The sequence below is a fragment of the Schistocerca americana genome, chromosome 3 (assembly GCF_021461395.2).
Source record: "Schistocerca americana isolate TAMUIC-IGC-003095 chromosome 3, iqSchAmer2.1, whole genome shotgun sequence".
NCBI lineage: Eukaryota > Metazoa > Arthropoda > Insecta > Orthoptera > Acrididae > Schistocerca > Schistocerca americana.
In genome coordinates this window covers 329,978,244-329,996,793 of record NC_060121.1, presented here as the reverse complement: position 1 = coordinate 329,996,793, position 18,550 = coordinate 329,978,244, and the positions used below count along the sequence as shown (strand labels likewise).

The 18,550-nt window shown below is 39.2% G+C and overlaps 1 protein-coding gene across 8 annotated transcripts in view; it reads right to left on the bottom strand.

Annotated features, from left to right (window-relative positions):
• The window catches only part of LOC124605562 (N-acetyltransferase 9), an 86,732-nt gene that overhangs the window by 11,083 nt on the left and 57,099 nt on the right, over nt 1-18,550 (bottom strand). For all 8 annotated transcript variants that reach the window (XM_047137328.1, XM_047137330.1, XM_047137329.1 and 5 more), the window contains one exon: nt 11,746-11,886. In XM_047137328.1, the coding sequence (XP_046993284.1) occupies nt 11,746-11,886 (141 nt within the window). The remainder of the gene's footprint in view (nt 1-11,745; nt 11,887-18,550) is intronic.

Here is an 18,550-nt window from a genome sequence, read left to right as displayed (position 1 = left end):
TTCAAACTGCTATTTCACAATTATCTTTTGTTCAAAAAAGTAAGAAAATGCCTATGGAAGGAAATTCATATTGCATTAAAAGTCTTGTTTTACAGAAATTATAAAACCATAATTTTTATAGGTTTAAGGAAGTTAGAAAACTAAGCACAAAGTGTACAGTGCTGAAAGAAGCAAATGCAGAGAAATACATTATATAGTGTGCTTCACAAAGATTCGTCTGAACATGTGAGACACTATTTTTATCCACGATGAAGATATAAACTTGGAGTAAATTTTAATGTGTTCATTGAAACTACATGTTTACCTTTGTGCCAGTTGTAAGTTGATGGTTTATGTTACTGGTGGTAGGGACATTGCTGGTGCAGATAGTTTGCTTACTCGTTACCCAGTGTGTGCTGAGTCAAGACAGCAATAACACAAGACTACAGTGCTGCACCTACTACAACATAAGAGGTGTATGGATCTCTCATTGTACCAGTGAGCTCCGAGGATGCCTGACCTCACTCCATGTTCACAAAATTGTGGGACATGATTGACAATCATTTGGATGTTTGTTGTGCATCTGTTGGAGGGCACATTGAACGTACATCAAAGGTTAACAAAAATTTCGACCCTAAACCTTATTGTGAAAAGTTCCCCACCGTTTCATGAGCATGCATGTAAAACATATATCCTTGTAATATCAGATGGTTCTTTCAAAAATGAAAAATTGTTAGCCTAGGTGGAAGTTTGGTTTCCCTCGTTCTATCTTCATTCATGTAGAAAGTATAATCTAGTGAAATCAGATGATTATTTTTGAAGAATTCTGTATTTTAGTTGGGGGAGAAAAATCATACTTTACAATAAACAACTAATAAGATAACTGATAGTGCTTATTACTAACCACAGTAACGTCCATTCCTTATATGTCTTGGGAAATTCATATAATTTGGGTGGTTTTATCACTGTCTATGGATGGTTACGATATCTATCCCTACATTTGTACTCCGCAAACCACTTTATGGTGTGTGATGGATGGTGCTTTGTGTACCACTGCCCCCTGTGGGCTAAAATCTCTTTATTTTTCTTTCTTGGACTTTTGCGAGATACTTGCAACAGGAAGCAATATATTAGCTGACTTTTCTAGGAAAGTACACTCTTGGAATTTTAATAGTGAACCTCACCATGATGCAGAACGCCTCGCTTGTAACGTCTCCCACTGCAGGAGGCTGAGCATCCTCATGACACTTTTGCTCTTATTAAATGTACCTGTAATGAAACATGATGCTCTTTGGATATTCTCTACTTCTTTTATCTATCCCATCAGGTACAGATCCCAGACTGATGAGCAATATTCAAGTGTTGGTCAAACAAGGGTTTTGTAAGCTACCTCCTTTGTGGATGGACTAACTTCCTAAGGAATCTGTGTGGATCTGACTTACCTGTAATTAGTTTTATATGTGGTCATTCCACTTCACTCCTCTGTATGTACACCATGCAATATTCAAATATTGGTCAAACAAGGATCTTCCTTTCTACTTTAATCAGCTCTCTACATATACTCTACCGTCTGGTGAGCAAGATGTACGAGACAGGCGAAATACCCTCAGTCTTTAAGAAGAATATAATAATTCCAATCCCAAAGAAAGCAGGTGTTGACAGATGTGAAAATTACCGAACTATCAGTTTAATAAGTCATAGCTGCAAAATACTAACGCGAATTCTTTACAGACAAATAGAAAAACTGGTAGAAGCTGACCTTGTGGAAGATCAGTTTGGATTCCATAGAAATGTTGGAACATGTGAGGCAATACTGACCCTACGACTTATCTTAGAAGAAAGATTAAGGAAAGGCAAACCTACGTTTCTAGCTTTTGACAATGTTGATTGGAAAACTCTCTTTCAAATTCTGAAGGTGGCAGGGGTAAAATACATGGAGTGAAAGGCTATTTACAATTTGTACAGAAACCAGATGGCAGTTACAAGAGTCGAGGGGTATGAAAGGGAAGCAGTGGTTGGGAAAGGAGTGAGGCAGGGTTGTAGCCTATCCCCGATGTTATTCAATCTGTATATTGAGCAAGCAATAAAGAAAACACAAGAAAAGTTCGTAGTAGGTATTAAAATCTATGGAGAAGAAATAAAAACTTTGTGGTTCGCTGATGACATTGTAATTCTGTCAGAGACAGCAAGGGACTTGGAAGAGCAGTTGAACAGAATGGACAGTGTCTTGAAAGGAGGGTATAAGATGAACATCAACAAAAGCAAAATGAGGATAATGGAATGTAGTCGAATTAAGTCGGGTGATGCTGAGGGAATTAGATTAGGAAATGAGACACTTAAAGTAGTAAAGGAGTTTTGCTATTTGGGAAGCAAAATAACTGATGATGGTCGAAGTAGAGAGGATATAAAATGTAGACTGGCAATGGCAAGGAAAGCGTTTCTGAAGAAGAAAAATTTGTTAACATTGAGTATAGATTTAAATGTCAGGAAGTCTTTTCTTAAAGTATTTGTATGGAGTGTAGTCATGTATGGAAGTGAAACGTGGACGATAAATAGTTTAGACAAGAAGAGAATAGAAGCTTTCAAAATGTGGTGCTACAGAAGAATGCTGAAGATTAGATGGGTAGATCATATAACTAATGAGGAGGTATTGAATAGAATTAGGGAGAAGGGGAGCTTGTGGCACAACTTGACTAGAAGGGATTGGTTGGTAGGACATGTTTTGAGACATCGAGGGATCACCAATTTAGTATTGGAGGGCAGCGTGGAGGGTAAAAATTGTAGAGGGAGACCAAGAGATCAATACACTAAGCAGATTCAGAAGGATGTAGGCTGCAGTAGGTACTGGGAGGTGAAGAAGCTTGCACAGGATGGAGTAGCATGGAGAGCTGCATCAAACCAGTCTCAGGACTGAAGACCACAACAACATATACTCCTAGATATTTAATGAATGGGAATGCTGCCAATGATTGTTCTGCAATCTTATAATCTTACAATAATGGGTCTTTTATGCACGATACATTACATTTGTGTATGTTAATGGCCAACTGCCAACTCCTGCACCAAACATTGATTCTCTAGTGTCTTCCTGCATTTCACTACACTTTTGTAGCACTATGACTTCTCTACATACAGGGTGATTCAAAAAGAAAGAAAAAAGTCCATTTTTTTGTTAAAGACAAACAATGAAAGACAGAAACACATGTCACTGGATAGAGGAAGGCCTAGAGTTTTATGTTTGCACAGACACTAATGCCATGCACTCAACACATGCACTTCATTTCATTCCACACCCAAATCAACAGGTCCCAGTTTATTGAATCAACAGCTTCAACAATTTGATGTTTCAGCACTTGAAGAGTAGCTGCTATTGATGGGACAAAGACTGTCTTTTATTTACCCCAACAGAACAAAATCGTGAGGTGTGAAGTCTGGTGACCTGGCATTTTGCAGCCGATCCAGGTACGACATTCCTGTCACAGTTTTCTCCACAAAAGGGAAAGTCTATAAACTTTGTGAACAGAAATGGCAGAAAATGCATTCAATTTCTGTGAGTCTCGATGACAATGCCAGGATTTTGTGACACCCATATTCTTACAATATGTAGGTTTACTTTACATTTGTCCATGGGTCATTTGGAAAAAGTGTCTTCCTATTTCCTGCAGAATTGAAATGCATAATTTGCATCTTCTGTTATGGTCATGGATGCAATTGCTGCAGTAACTGCAACTATCAAGGAGTCATATGTAGGTGTTGTTTCAGAACACAACACACTGTTGTCTGAGGAAGTTGAAGCTCCTGGCCTGCCTGTCTTGTGGCCTTCTGAGGACTCTGTGTGAATGCATCTCAGATACACTCAACATTTTCATCAGACATGAGTGGCTGACCAGTGCTCCTCTCTTTGCATATGCAACCAACTTACAAGAATTTTGTATGCCAGTCATAAATCTGTTTGTGCAGAGACGGCTTCTTGCTGAATTGATGGCAGAATGCATGTTGCGTTTGAGCAATGGAATGACTTTGTGCAAAAATCCAACACACAAAAATGATTTTCTCTTGTGGTGTAGTCACCATGTAGCTACATACAAACAGCAGCACAGCTGTGTCAAAACTTTGTATTTCCCTCTATCCAGTGACATGAGCAATGTGTTTGTATCTTTTATAGTTTATCTGTAATAAACAACTGAAATGTTCTTTCTTAATGAATCACCTGGTATAATATGCATCACCATCAAAAATCCTTCTGGTATTCTAACGTTATCAACTAGGTCCTTTATACATATTGTGAAAAGTAGCAGTCCTATAATGCTCCCTTGGGGTGCATCCAAAGTTACTTTTACGTTTGAAGGTGTCTCTGCTACTGACATGCTCTTTCCCCTCTCCCTCCCTCACTATACTGTCCCGTGTACTGAATGGATGGTTTCAGATACTGAGGTTGTCAGCCATCCTAAAGCATTACACATTAGTGGGGGGGGGGGGGGGGGGGGGGGAAGACCTTGAAGCAGTGGTCCAATATAGATGAATATGTTATACATGTTGTATAATGTATACAATCATAATCATAAGATCATGCAGGAGTGGATGGATCATCTTGAGTAACAATTTCAGTATCTTGTCACTATCTCCAGGTACAATTCAGTGTTGAAATTGTGCATAGAAATGGTCACAGAACTGTCATCATCTTGAGAGACATTGTTCCTGCTACTTCTACTTATCATCACAACTGGTTGATGAATGTTGCTAGTAATGCAGATCATACCACATGTCATCCTGTCATGTCCCCTCAACCTGCTAAATGGGGAACAAGACTACTGATTGTGCTGACCATTGGAGCTACAGGACATCTATGGAAGATTGTTTGGTAGTATGAGAAGAGTGTGAATGAACATTGTTATGCTAGAAGACACCTCCCAGACATTTTAGAAATTGCTACAGAATGGACTGGGTGATCATGTTGCATTCAGCACTGTTCAGTGTTTCACAAGCAAACATCAGGTGGGGATGGTCACTGTAGACTTTACCTCCCCACAACACACTGCTCAGAGTTGAAACTGTATATTTCTTTAACACTCCAGTAGCTGTTATTCTCTAGGTAACAGTGCATTTGAAAATAACTTTCAATAGGCAGATTCTGCTCTCATGAAAAAACAAAAACTTGCTACAGTCATCTCTTAAATCATATAGTAATGGAAGCTTTAGCAGTGGCAGCTGACCACAGTACTCAGTTTGAGTAAATAATTTTTGTTTACTGATTGTATTACCTATCTGTGAGTGGAAAAACAAATCAGCTTAGGGACTTGCATCAGGAAGTTGAGCCAATCACAATTATTATTACAGTGGAAACACACATCCAATGTATGTTGTCTCTGTGCATTAGTGTCAACCGCTCATTTCTTTTATTCTTTGCTTGTTTATGGAAACTAGGCTCTTGTGTATGAATTTTATAGCATAGATTCATGTTGTCATAAGTGCTACTTGTACCAATTGGTGAAGTTATGAATTGTGTATACTTGTGGAAGGTGGCTACTGGTCACAAATAAAAATTTGTTTCACAGGGCCAGTTGCTGTGAATTAGGGAAGTGGTAGAGTGGCAGGATAGTGTCCTATGGTTACAAATTTCATGTTTCCTGTGGTGTTAACATATCAATTTGGTAAAGTGGTACATTACATAATGTCTACTTAACTGATTAATGATGGTTGTGACAGTTACAAGTATTTTTCTTAGCTAAATACTTTCAAATCACAAACTGTTCGGAAGTTTTGTTATTGTTTGTGCATATGAACTGGTATGGATGGACGCCACATGTCTTCAAGGTGAGATGATGATAGTAGCTTTACTGTGCTTCGCAGTGCCTGCTGGGTTGACACTGTTTCCTGCTGCAGCACCCCAGCTTGGAGTAACGGAGTGGGGGTTTGAGCAGCACCACTGACAATCTAGCTGACATCATCTTTCAGGTTCATAAAGAACTATTTTTAACTAGTGCCAAACAGAATGGATATAATGACATAGTGAATAAATAAACACAAATAGTATATGAAGTGATATTGTAACATAAGAAGCAATGTATTATATAGTAGAAAGCTGAAAACATCAAAGTTTACAGAATTCATCATGTTGCTGCAGCAGTGACGAAGTCCACATTGATTAAAACTACAAAGTTTATGTTAACATTATTTCAGGATGCAGAAGTTCACAACATAAGGGTAACATCACTCATAGTCTGAAATTAAGCATTTCTCACACAAAAGAAAACCAGAGAATACTACATGCCACTGCTGTCCATGTAATACTTTGACTTCTCACCACATGATGGCAGTAAGTTGATCATGCTTGGTATATAGAACTGTCATGCACACAAATGCACAAGAATGGGTTTGATGCACTGCCAGATGGTGATACGATACTGACTTGGAGCCAGTGGTCATTGCCTATTTCGCTCTAGGAAAGCAGCTTAATCTTTAACTATGTAATAGCCTATTTTCGTGAAAGAATTCAATGTGCACTCTTTATGTAGTTTGGGAGGAATCTTCTGCCAAATACATGAGGCCATCTATGGAACAATCAGAAGTACAGACTGCATTTAATTGCAAATAATAGCTCAACAACAACAAAAACATCAGTTACCTTGGAGCTGACACTGTCCTCAGTTCTTTCTGGAGACTAGCAGAGGTGGTGAAGACAGCTGCTTATCTCACTCATACACCTAAGCGCAGCTGATAATTTGCAGCGTTCTTCCGAGAACTAAATGATGCTCTGTGGCCAGGTAACAAGTGTAGGACCTAAACAAGACGCTTTGTTTTGTGACAAGCAGGGCTGGAGACTCACAGACATGCATTACCCAGTTGCCAATTGAAGAGTTATCCCAAGTAAATCAAAAAAGCTTTTGATATCTCAAGTAGAATTCGAAATCTGAGAAACCAATTGTTAAAATTGAGTGGATAACAAATGTAGAGTGTGAGTATACTAAAATATCAGTTGTTAATGCTAAAGGTTTTACAGCAAACACTCAGAACTATGCCTAGCTTCTTTGCAGGAAACAATCTCACTCACATAACACTAACATACAAGAGTTGATTGAAATACAGAGAAGAAAGCAGGGAAATTTCCAACAATATGTGGAGCATACATAATGAAAGATAGATTAGACTTCCTAAGAGATACAGTGTTTACAGCAACAAACAAAAACATTAGGACTAACAAGGTCCAAACTGATGCCAACTATGAACTCGTATGGACAAGAGTAACCAAAGGGTGGAATCACGTTATTAGTCATATGTTTCTACTTATCACCAGATTAAGTCACAGAGTTACTTAAAGACAGCCCAAAATTCACAGTATAGAAAACACCCTGTATATATATTAATGTTACAGGATAAATTTAATATACTGGGAAGACTGACTGTATTGTATGCATAATCTTGCAAAGTACTGCTTAACACACAAGATAACTGCCTTGAAAAACTAGTCCAGCAATCTGCATACAACATAAATATTTTAGAACTCCTACTTACAAATAGGCCTGATCTTTCTGAACCATTGAAGAGTAAGGGATTAGCTACAAATAATCCTTATATTGTAAAGAATGCAAGTCATTTTTTAAATATAAATACTGTAAGAGAATAAATACACAGATTTACAATCCAGTATCACTAATTCTCATTGGTTGCTGGAAGGAAGGAAACCTATGTCAAAGAATCAGCAAGTATTCAGGTAAAATTGTTTGTGTGAAACACAGGCTGCTGTTTTCACACATGAAATATTAGCTGCACGTGAAAAAATTGATGCCGTTTGAAATATAGAAAGATGGAAACTAACACAAAACCACAATGTCAGCAGGTAGACAAGACATGATCACATACATGATTTGCTCAAAGAATTTTAAGAAACAATATCCATTATGTTATAATGGACAGTGAACGTTCAACAAAACCAAAATTGACATTGGGTGTGCCCCAGAAAAGTGTAGTAGGACTGCTAGCTAGTATTTGCAGTTTGTGATTAATCAGGTGTACCTACCAGCATTTTTAGACCGTCAGCTGATGATGAAGTTATAAAAATTAAAGTAAAATAGCTGTCTGATCATAAGAAAATGTAGAATGGCTTTAATGGTATGTCCACTTGGTATGTTGAATGAGCATAACTAGGGGTCACGTTACGAGGTGTTACGAGATGGTATTTGCTGGTAGATTCTGGGAACAATGAGCGTTCCATCTCTATAATCAACAACATACAAGACATTTGGGTGAACAGATGAATTCAAATACTGCTAGGATCAGTAAATAACAATACAGCCTATACAAAAGTGTAAGAGATGCTCAGGGTAATTACATGAAAATCTTTGGGGGGGGGGGGGGGGGGAGAGGCTGATGTTCTTACAAAACACTCTTGAGGAGTAAATTTAGAGAAACAGTGTTCATGGAAGACAGTGCAACAATTGCATCTCTTACATAAGAATAACGATAATAAGATAAGAGCCTATAGGGTGTGTATTGAGGCATATAGACAATTATTTGACAGGTGTAACATGTATGCATGATAACCTGTGTACTGTGAGATCAACAATGCTCAAAATAACAGACCATGTCTTCTCATGTCTTCAAGAACTGAAATTCTGCTGTTACTGGTTTAACAGTTTCATCCTCAGTATGTGGTTCTTGTTTAATTCATAATACGTTGCTGTGAATTATTGCCTTTATTATGAAAAGGATAGATTACTACTCACCATATAGTGGAGATGTTGACTCGCATACAAGCAAAACAAAAGACTGCTAAACAGGTACGCTTTCTATCAAAAAGGCCTCTTCTGAACTAGATAACATACACACCACTGTCTCTGGGTGCCAAAGCCAGACAGAGCAACAGTCCATGATACGAGAAGCTATCTGCATGAGGGGGGGGAGGTGGGGGGGGAGGTTGGGACAGGAAGGGGGAAGTATACAAAGTAGGGGTGCGGAACGATAAAGTGAAGAGTGAAGTGCTGGCTGTGGGAGCATACAGGGCTGAGATGGGAAGAGGATAGGGCAGCTAAGAACAGTCGGGAGGTTAAGAGGTTAGACAGACCATGGGGGGTGGGGTAGGAAAGAAGACTGGCTGCAGTGGTGGAATAGAAGACTGTGTAGTGCTAGAATGAGAACAGGGGACAGGATAAGTGGGTGAAGGACAGTGACTAACGAAGGTTCAGGCCAGTAGGGTTACAGGAATGTAGGATAGATTGCACGGAGAGTTCCCAAAGCGTAACTCAGAAAAGCTGGTGTTGGTAGGAAGGATCCAGATGGCATTTATTGTGAAGCAGTCATTGAAATGAAGAATTTTATGTTTGCCAGCCTGCTCGGCAAGTGGGTAGTCTAGCTGTTTCTTGGCACAGTTTGTAGTTTGTCGGTGGTCATTCATGCAGGCAGGCAGGCAGCTCGTTGGTTGTCATGCCCAGGCAGGTCATGTGACTCGTTTCACAGGTAGCCCTGCCTTTGGTGGGATGGGTGATGCTTATGACTGGACTGGACTTGTTGGTGCTGGGAGGCTATATCAGATAGGTCTTGCATCTGGGTCTATTATAGGGATATGAGCCATGAGGCAAGTTGTTGGAGCAAGTGTTGAGTAGGGGTGAACAAAGGGTGGATGGAGGAATACCACTGTGTGGCCAGCTATACCCTCACCCACAATTACTTCTCCTTTGAAGGCATCATCTACAAACAAATATGTGGTAAATCAATGGACACCCACATAGTACCATCCTATGCCAACCTACTCACGGGGCATCTAGAGAAATCATTTTTAACCACACAGAATCCCAAATGCCTCACCTGGTTCGGATTCACTGATGACATCTTTACGATCCGGATCAAGGGTGAAGACACACTGTCCAGACTCTTCCACAACCCCACCACTTGCCTCCCCCCCCCCCCTCCCCCATTATTCACTTCACCTGATCCTCCTCAATTCAACAAGTCAACTTCCTAGATGGTGACCTCAACCTCAAAGATGGCTACATCAGTACCTCTGTCCATATGAAATCTAGCAACCACCAGCAATACACCCACTTCGACAACTGCCTACCATTCCATACCAAGAAGTCCCTTCCATACAGCCTAGCTATCTGTGGCCATCGCATCTAAGGGAATGAGCAGTTCCTTTTGAAATATACAAAGGGTCTCACTGAGGCCTTCACAGGCTGTAATTACCCTCCCAACCTTGTAAAAAACAGATCTCCCATGCCTTATCTCTCCAGTTACACACTACTTCCCAAAGTCTCACCACGCAGCCACAGAGGAAAATTCCACTCATGACTCAATACCATCCAGAACTGGAGCAGTTGAATCACATTCTCTGCCAGGGTTTTCACAACCTTTCATCGTGCCCTGAAATGAGAAATGTCTTACCCACAATCCTCCCAACCCATCCCGCAGTGGTATTCTGCCACCCACTGAACTTACACAGTATCCTCATCTATCCCTAGTCAACCCCTGCCCTCAAGCCCTTGTCTCATGGCTCATTTCCTTGGAATAGACCTAGAAGCAAGACCTGTCCCATACAGCTGCCCACCACCACCTACTCCCATCCATTCACGAGCATCACCCATCCCATCAAAGGCAGGCCTACCTGTAAAACCAGTCATGTGATCTACAAGCTAAGCTGCAACAATTGGGCTGTGTTCTATGTGGGCATGACAGTCAACAAGGTGTCCATCCAACATGAATGGCCACCGACAAACTGTAGTCAAGAAACAGCTGGACCAAACTGTTGCTGAGCACACGGCCCAACACAATGATCTTCATTTCAATGACTGCTTCACAGCCTGTGCTACCTGGACCCCTCCCACCAATGCCAATTTTTCTGCATTGCACATGTGGGGACTCTCCTGCAATTGATCCTACAGTCCTGTAACCCAACTTGCCTCAACTTTTGTTTGTCATTGCACTTCACCCACCTGTCCTGTTCCCTGTACCCAATCTAGCAGAACACATTACACAGCTTTTCTATTCCACCAATGCACACAGTCTTTTTATTTCTCTCCTTTTCTACACCCTGCCCCCCTCCCCCTCTACCCAGGAGTCTGCCAGAGACAGTGTGTGTGAGTTGCACTTGCATGAATGAGTGTGGGTTTTTTGTCTATTTCAGAGGAAGGTCTTTCAGCTGAAAACTTACTTGTTTAGCAGTCTTTTGTTTTGCTTGTCTGTGAGTCAGCATCTCCACTATTTGGTGAGTAGCAAGCTATCCTTTTCATAATATTGTCATTATTCCATCCTGCGTTTTCCTTTGTTTTTTATTGCCTGTAATGCTTTACATCAGTGGCCTGTCTAAGTATATGGTTTAGAGGTATACATTTTTACTATCCACTAGAAAGGAAAGAGGTAAAACATCATGTGCAGACACAAAGCCTTTTGAAGATATAGATGAATTGTTTAAATACTGTGCCACATCAATGTAGTTCTTCACTTCAAAACTGAGAGCTCATCAGTATTATATGCCAAGTGAATATAATTTTGTGAATGTCTCACTAACTGCTAAGAATAGGGGATTTGTAAATGTGATCATGCATATTTATTAATGATACTGGAACCAAAATGGCAGATTCTTCATGGATGGACTCTGAACTTGTAATCAAGTGATTTCCTGTTTATAACTTTTTATTATTCATTTTTTAGTTTTATCAGTTCCTGTCACATTTTTTTCACAATGAATTCATATTCCCACCCAACATCATATTATTTTCAGTAATATTAATAGTAATAATAGCAATGCTTAACATGTGAAGTAAAATAGCATACCGTAACACAGCATCAATAAAGTTGCTTCCCAGCCATATTTCTTGCCTCTGGCTTTTTCTTCAGCAATCATTATTTCAATTTCTGCTGACTGACTGTCTTCAGGTTCTTGAAGAAACAGATTTGTATCTCCTACCATGGAACCTAAGTGAGAACAAAGTTAAATTATTTAAAACTAGCACTGTAAATAGCTTTATTTACATGAGCATATAAAATATACATTCAAGTATTTAGAACTTTTTACAAATATCACACATATTTTATAATTCATGTTGAAGCACGTGAATTAATATGTATTAAGTGTCAGAGCTGACAATGGGCAAATATAAAAGAGTGATATTCCAAGAAAAAGTGTGAGACTAATTGGTTTCACTACCATCTTAGCATGCATCTCCTCAACCCTTCTTTATCTGACAAGCCATACCAGTCAGAAAAGTGAAGATGATGGTTCTAATGCATCAAGTGTTATATACTGCAAACCCTCCCCCTCTGCCCATTTGGGTACAATGTGCAGCCAAAGCGTTGACCTTTCATGTTAATTTCTGCACTTTGTCATTTTGTGGTGTGAATTATTTCATCCTTTTCAAAAATTCATATCTTTGTTCACTATCAATGTTGAAATTTTTACAGTATTATACTCAGTCCCACCTGAGATAACCAACCCCAAACTTTTCAAAAAATGAAAATTTTCATATTTCAAAAATTCATGAAAAATTAAGGAAACATTTGTAAGTGTTCTTGCTCTATATGGGGCTAGTAGTGTATGATATCTAACTATAGGAAAAAAAAGGTCTGCATTTGGTATTTCAATCAAGATGGATTGACCCGGTAGGTTCGTACTGAAAACACCAAGTCTTGTTACCCTTGATTTTTTTCCGGAAAAGAATTGTCTGCATTTGGCATTTTAATCAAGTACTGGAAGGTATCTATGCTTTGTTGTTTTTTAAAACATTCTGAAGAATGTCTTGAACAGTTTATTTAGAGAGGTTTGTGACACAACATGGACATACTATTGTCATACATCTACTACTTAACACTGCTTGCTCGCAACTGACTCGTCAAATGCATAACTGTTGATAGCCCAAGCTGCCATCGTAGTTACTGCCCTCACATTGCTTATACTTCATAAAATCAATTTATCACCTTTTTGGACAGATGAATAGTGTAGCAATGCGGATGCCAGAAGCTCAGTCACTTTCAGTATTCTGTAAGTCACGAATGTGATGGCCATTGAACGAAATGTAGAGAAATCGATGAAGGATGGAAGTTTCTCATTATTTACGAAGTTGAAAGTTTAAGATTAGACAGTGAAATTAGTCAGCGAAAACTTTTCACACCTTGCAAATTCATAAAGTACAAGGTTTTTCAGTTTCAATATTTTTTTGACCGGGGCCCAGAAAGTTTATTAAATTTCTTAAAGCATTTATTAATGAGTCCATCAACAGCTGCAGTATTTGTATCAGGTGATTAGATTCAAACCTTACAAGTTCCTTTTCAAAGTCTGGCCTACTGAGGCTACATTGATAGTGCCTTATCCTTAATAATAAACATCAAAGTGGCAACACATGCTTTTCAAATGTTTGAGAATGAATATCACAATGGACAAGTGCCTCTTACCAAGTCAAAATCAAACTAGTTTGCTCCTACTAGACACATGATGTGTATAATTATATTATAAATTTTAAAATCGTAGGCAAAACTCAATTTTTCTCTCATTCAGTCAAATCAAATAGTTATCATATAACATGCAACACACAATAAAAGACTGTGACATATGTGACTTGTCGATTTTATTTTTATTTGCTGGTATAGAAATTTGACCTGCTGCCTAGATAGCGTACTGTAGCAGATCATTTAACATTTGTTTCTGCATTAAAATTTTAGCTGATAATACATCATCTAGGCATAAAGGAGACAGCTCATTGAATGGTAGAACCACTGAGTCATGAAGAGGCACACACAAAACAATAAAAGCTTTTGCTAGCATTTGAAAAAAGCCTTTAATGAGCTATAGCACACATAAATTCTGGGAAGCAGCTACATTGTGCAGGCTGAACACACAATGTAGTCGGCAATGTAGCTGCATAGTGGGAATGTAGAGTGGGGGAAAGGATTGCATATGGATTTTGTGTGTACTACAGCTCGTTAAAGACTTTGTCTGGAAGCTAGGAAAAGTTTTCATTCTTTTTTGTGTGCCTCTTGATTACTCAATGCTTCTACTATTCAGTGAGTTGTCTTCTTGATGGATAGGTTGTGCAGTATCACCGAGAACTTTAATGGAATGACAAATGTTAAGTTAAAAGCGTATCTGAAAACTAGCAAAGAGTTCATTCTTTTTTGTATGCCTGCTGACAACTCTACAGTTTTATTATTCAGTGAGCTGTTTCCTTGGCTCCTACATTGTTACACTTGCCTGAGCTTTCCATACCATATTTATAACTGATGGTACACATATTCAAGGCTCAAATACCATGAGGATCCCATTCAGGTATGTCATGTTAATGTGTTAGTGTAAAGCAGTAACATTTATCATGATCATGTATTTGTATGCTATACCTAAGTTAATATTAAATGGTGAGTTTTAGCTAATATGAATGATTATTAAAATAATAATATACTAAATTTTACATTGCTTGAATGTTCTGTGTTCTTGGTAGAATATTTTATACATTATGAATGAAACACACCCAACACTGGCATAATATTCTACAATATTAATGTTTTGTTACACAAACCTGTTTTCAGTTATCATACAAAGATGTGTATGTGGTGCAGTGAAATTTTGTTGAATCAAAGATTTTAAACTAGTGCATCTACAGAATATCTCCATTTCCAGAGATGAAAACTGTTAATTTTAGAATTAGGAATAAAACGAAAGGGATTGTTTCAGTGTAAATGCAATGGAAGATTATTTAACTAAAATAAAAGATGTGACACATTAACTAATGAACTATAGACAAATTACAACTGTTGCACACAAGAAAAAAACTGAACAATAAACTTTGGTGATGTATTCCAAAGATTTGGCTAAACAAAATAATCTTGTCTTTTATAGGTCGTAACTTACAAACAGATAAGATATAAAAGAGATATTATATAACAGTGGTATTAAGCAACTGAGAGAAGCAGCTGTGATTACACAAAGTAATTTTTTTTTTAACATGACGAGAGAAATTATTGTAACTGGAATAAAGGCAAATAGGGTATGTGAGCAAGAGTGGTAATATACAACATGGCCTGGATGGGATTATGAGTAGATTCTGCAGTTAGAAGTGGCAAGTAAGGGAACTATGTCTGGTCGTTGATACTAAGCTTGGGTTGACAGATGTGTGTGTATTAATTTCCATTATTTCCATTATTCATATTCCTTCCTTTATGTATGTGATGTAATGCTTCATGTTTCACCTTGTAACTATGGCCTTCTTTAAGCAGGTAGCACCCTTTTCTAAGTTTCCAAATTCTGTAGTGTTCCTTTTAAGTGGGTACTTATTGCCCTGCAAGGCTGATCTATATAGAATCTGCTACAGTTACATATTATTTTATATATTCCTTTATTTTCCAAAGCTGGAGTGCTGTCTTTAACTTGAGCAAAAAGTGCCCAACAATGTTGTGCACATAAAATGTTGTTTTTACGTTCCTGGAGTTAAACTTTCTGACTACGTGCAGTGAGATTTTTCTGAAGGATGGAACTGTGCACCATTTATTTCATTCTTGAAGTGGTGGGTCAAGGACAGTGTAAATAAGAGCATGCACCTGTTGTTTCTGCTTTTTGTGCATTATGGAGGATGGCCATGTTTTGACACTATTTTTTTATATTCCATTTCATTTTATTTGGAGGGTGCCTTCACTCATGGGGATGGATCATTGAGTGAAAGGCAGCAAGAGTATGAGCCACTGGATGTTGAGAATTGACCAGGATTACTGTATCTGTGGTGGTAAGTTTCCTATAAGTCTTGAAAGCAGGAATACAGTCTATGGTTAGATCTAAATAAACTCTAATGTGAATTTGATACTGCTGTGTTTCAAAAATTCCTCAAGCAACTATATTCGAAACACAACATTAACATTTTTCATGTCTGGAATTGGAGATACTCTGTAGATGTACTGATTTAAAATCTTTTGATTCAACAAAATTTAACTGCATTACAGGTGTAAAAGCCAAAAACTGGTTCATGTAACAAATAATAAATATTGTAGAATATTACATCAGTGTTGTATGTGTTCCATTCATAACACTAAATTTTAGGTTCTCTTGGGCCCTGGGGCTTTGAGTTTAAGCAATGTAGCTGATTATAAATGTTAATGGAGAAGTTACACTGACAGAAAAATCACACCACAATGAAATAATTAACAAGGAGTAACGAAATTTTGGGAACACATTTGTCTAGGTAAGTGATTAATGTCGCAAGGTCAAATGTAAGAGCAACAAAGTCATTGCAAATGTGAAATACTGGTACATTAATAAGCAGTGTAACTGCCAGAATGTTGAATGTAAGCATGCTAATGTGCGTGCATTGTGTCATACAGGTGCTGGATGTCAGTTTGTGGGATGGTGTTCCACGCCTGTTGCATTTCGTCAGTCAATACATGGGCAGTAATGCTGGCTGTGGATGGCACTGGAGTTGTCGTCCGATGATGTCCCATACGTGCTTGATTGGAGACAGATCTGATGAACGAGCAGTCCAAGACAACATGTTGATATTCTGCAGAGCAAGATTATCAACATATGTAGACAACTCCTGACTCCCACAACAGATGTGGTGCCCATGGATGCCAGAGCTGTCATGGATGGGACTTTTTGATGTGTAATAGGTGACAATTGTCAAAATTGAGATACTACTGGTAGATGGTACATTGGATATGAACAGAAATTTATTTGGAGCCGTTGAAGAGATAGAAATTAACATCCAGGAAAGCAGCTAGGTAATAATGAGTAGGTTCATGTGAAGCAGATTCGAGGTTTGTATGAAAGAGCATAAGTTGTCTTTTGGTTCAAATGGTTCTGAGCACTATGGAACTTAACATCTTAGGTCATCAGTCCCCTAGAACTTAGTACTACTTAAACCTAACTAACCTAAGGACATCACACACATCCATGCCCGAGGCAGGATTCGAACCTGCGACTGTAGCAGTCCTGCGGTTCCGGACTGCAGCGCCTAGAACCGCACGGCCACTGCGGCCGGCAGTTGTCTTTTCATCAGGATGATGATGATATCATCAATGGATCTGAACCAGATGAGAGATTTAACGTGTTAAGGCAGACAGGAGAGTGTCCCATTAACAAGGTGACACAGGAAAGTACTATCCATATATCCATAGTAGCTTCACAGCTTTTATTCTAGATTTGGTGTTCGGAGATGATAATTATGAGTGAGAATGTAGATGGCCAAAGAGATTAGGAAGGAAGTTGTGGTTTTGGAGCCCACTGCAATTTACAAAAGATAACGAATTTGATATGTTCTTTTCGACTGGAAGTTGGCGACTTTGTTGCCCTCTCTGAGCACGAGAACAGATATCATGACTTTATCCAGTTGCTTATTGATGAGATTGCTAATCTTATTGGAAAGGTCCTGAAACTTGAACTTCTGTCCCATCAAGCATTAGTCTTGCCCCAAAAAGTGCCATCAATCCACTTCTCAGTGTGTGGGGCAACAGCAGCTGTTAACACTATACGCACCAAAAGAAGTTTCGTGTCCTTCATCTGGCAGGTGCAACACATCCTCTCTCAAACTAGTGTGATGCTAGTGCATCATTTGGTGCTAATTTAGTGATTCAGGGCAGTGAATGCTGGAATGAAGTTTTTGTCATGAGAGCTCAGTAAGAGAAAAGTGCTCAGTAAATGCCTTCTCTTGTGCTGGAATTTTTCAGCATGACAAAATGGCTCATAAATCTCCTTCCCATAGAAGAAAACAATTTGTGACTGAAGTCTTTTTCGGCAGACATCGAGAAGGAAAAAAATCGTCGGACATCTAGCCAGATGTGTGTGTCAAAGTGGCATGATATTTTGATGTTACACCAAGCTACCATCATCAAATGATATGATATGTACAGAGGTGCTGACTGTGCTGTCCATTCCATGTTTGTGTGTCTTTTTCCTCTCCCCTCCCACCCCATTCCTGGCCTGTGACATGGTGCAATAGTTGCCATTTGTCACCTGTAGCAGCAGATGATGGGCTGTGTAGGCCGGAAACCAGCGCCACAACATCCTCACCAGCCATTTCCACCAGAGGGAGAATGGCCACCCTTTTCGGACACTAGGCACGCCAAACCATCACTCAACCAGTCCCTTAATTCTACTCCGATGAGGCAACATCCCCGGCCATGCTCTCAGCAGCTAGCACGTGCAATGCCATGTGGCCCACATCATGGTCTGCCACATTTCACCGGGGTTTGCGTGAACCACAGAATTGTCATCCTGCGCTCATGGTCGTCATCATCTCGCAGTCCATTTAATAAGAGGAGTGCTATGGCATTTTTTTCACGCTGCCTTCCCGATCTGCATCTTCTCGAGACAGTTATACCAATTACAGGAATACGAAGCCTGTTGTCCAATGCCCCATTTGTCCTACCGGTATCAGCAATTGGAATACTGCGTGCAATGTTGTGCAACTGGTGCAGTGAAGTGCAGTGTGAGCCAGGGCTACCAGGCAGATTTATTACTATCCTATCCCTGGCCGTTTTGGCACTCCTTTGCAGCCAAGCGTGCCACTGAAGCAGTTTTCTCGCACCACCGGATGACCCCGAACAAAGGTTGCAAGTCACCCATTGTTTGCCCGGTCCAGACCCTCCTTGATTAAGACATATTACT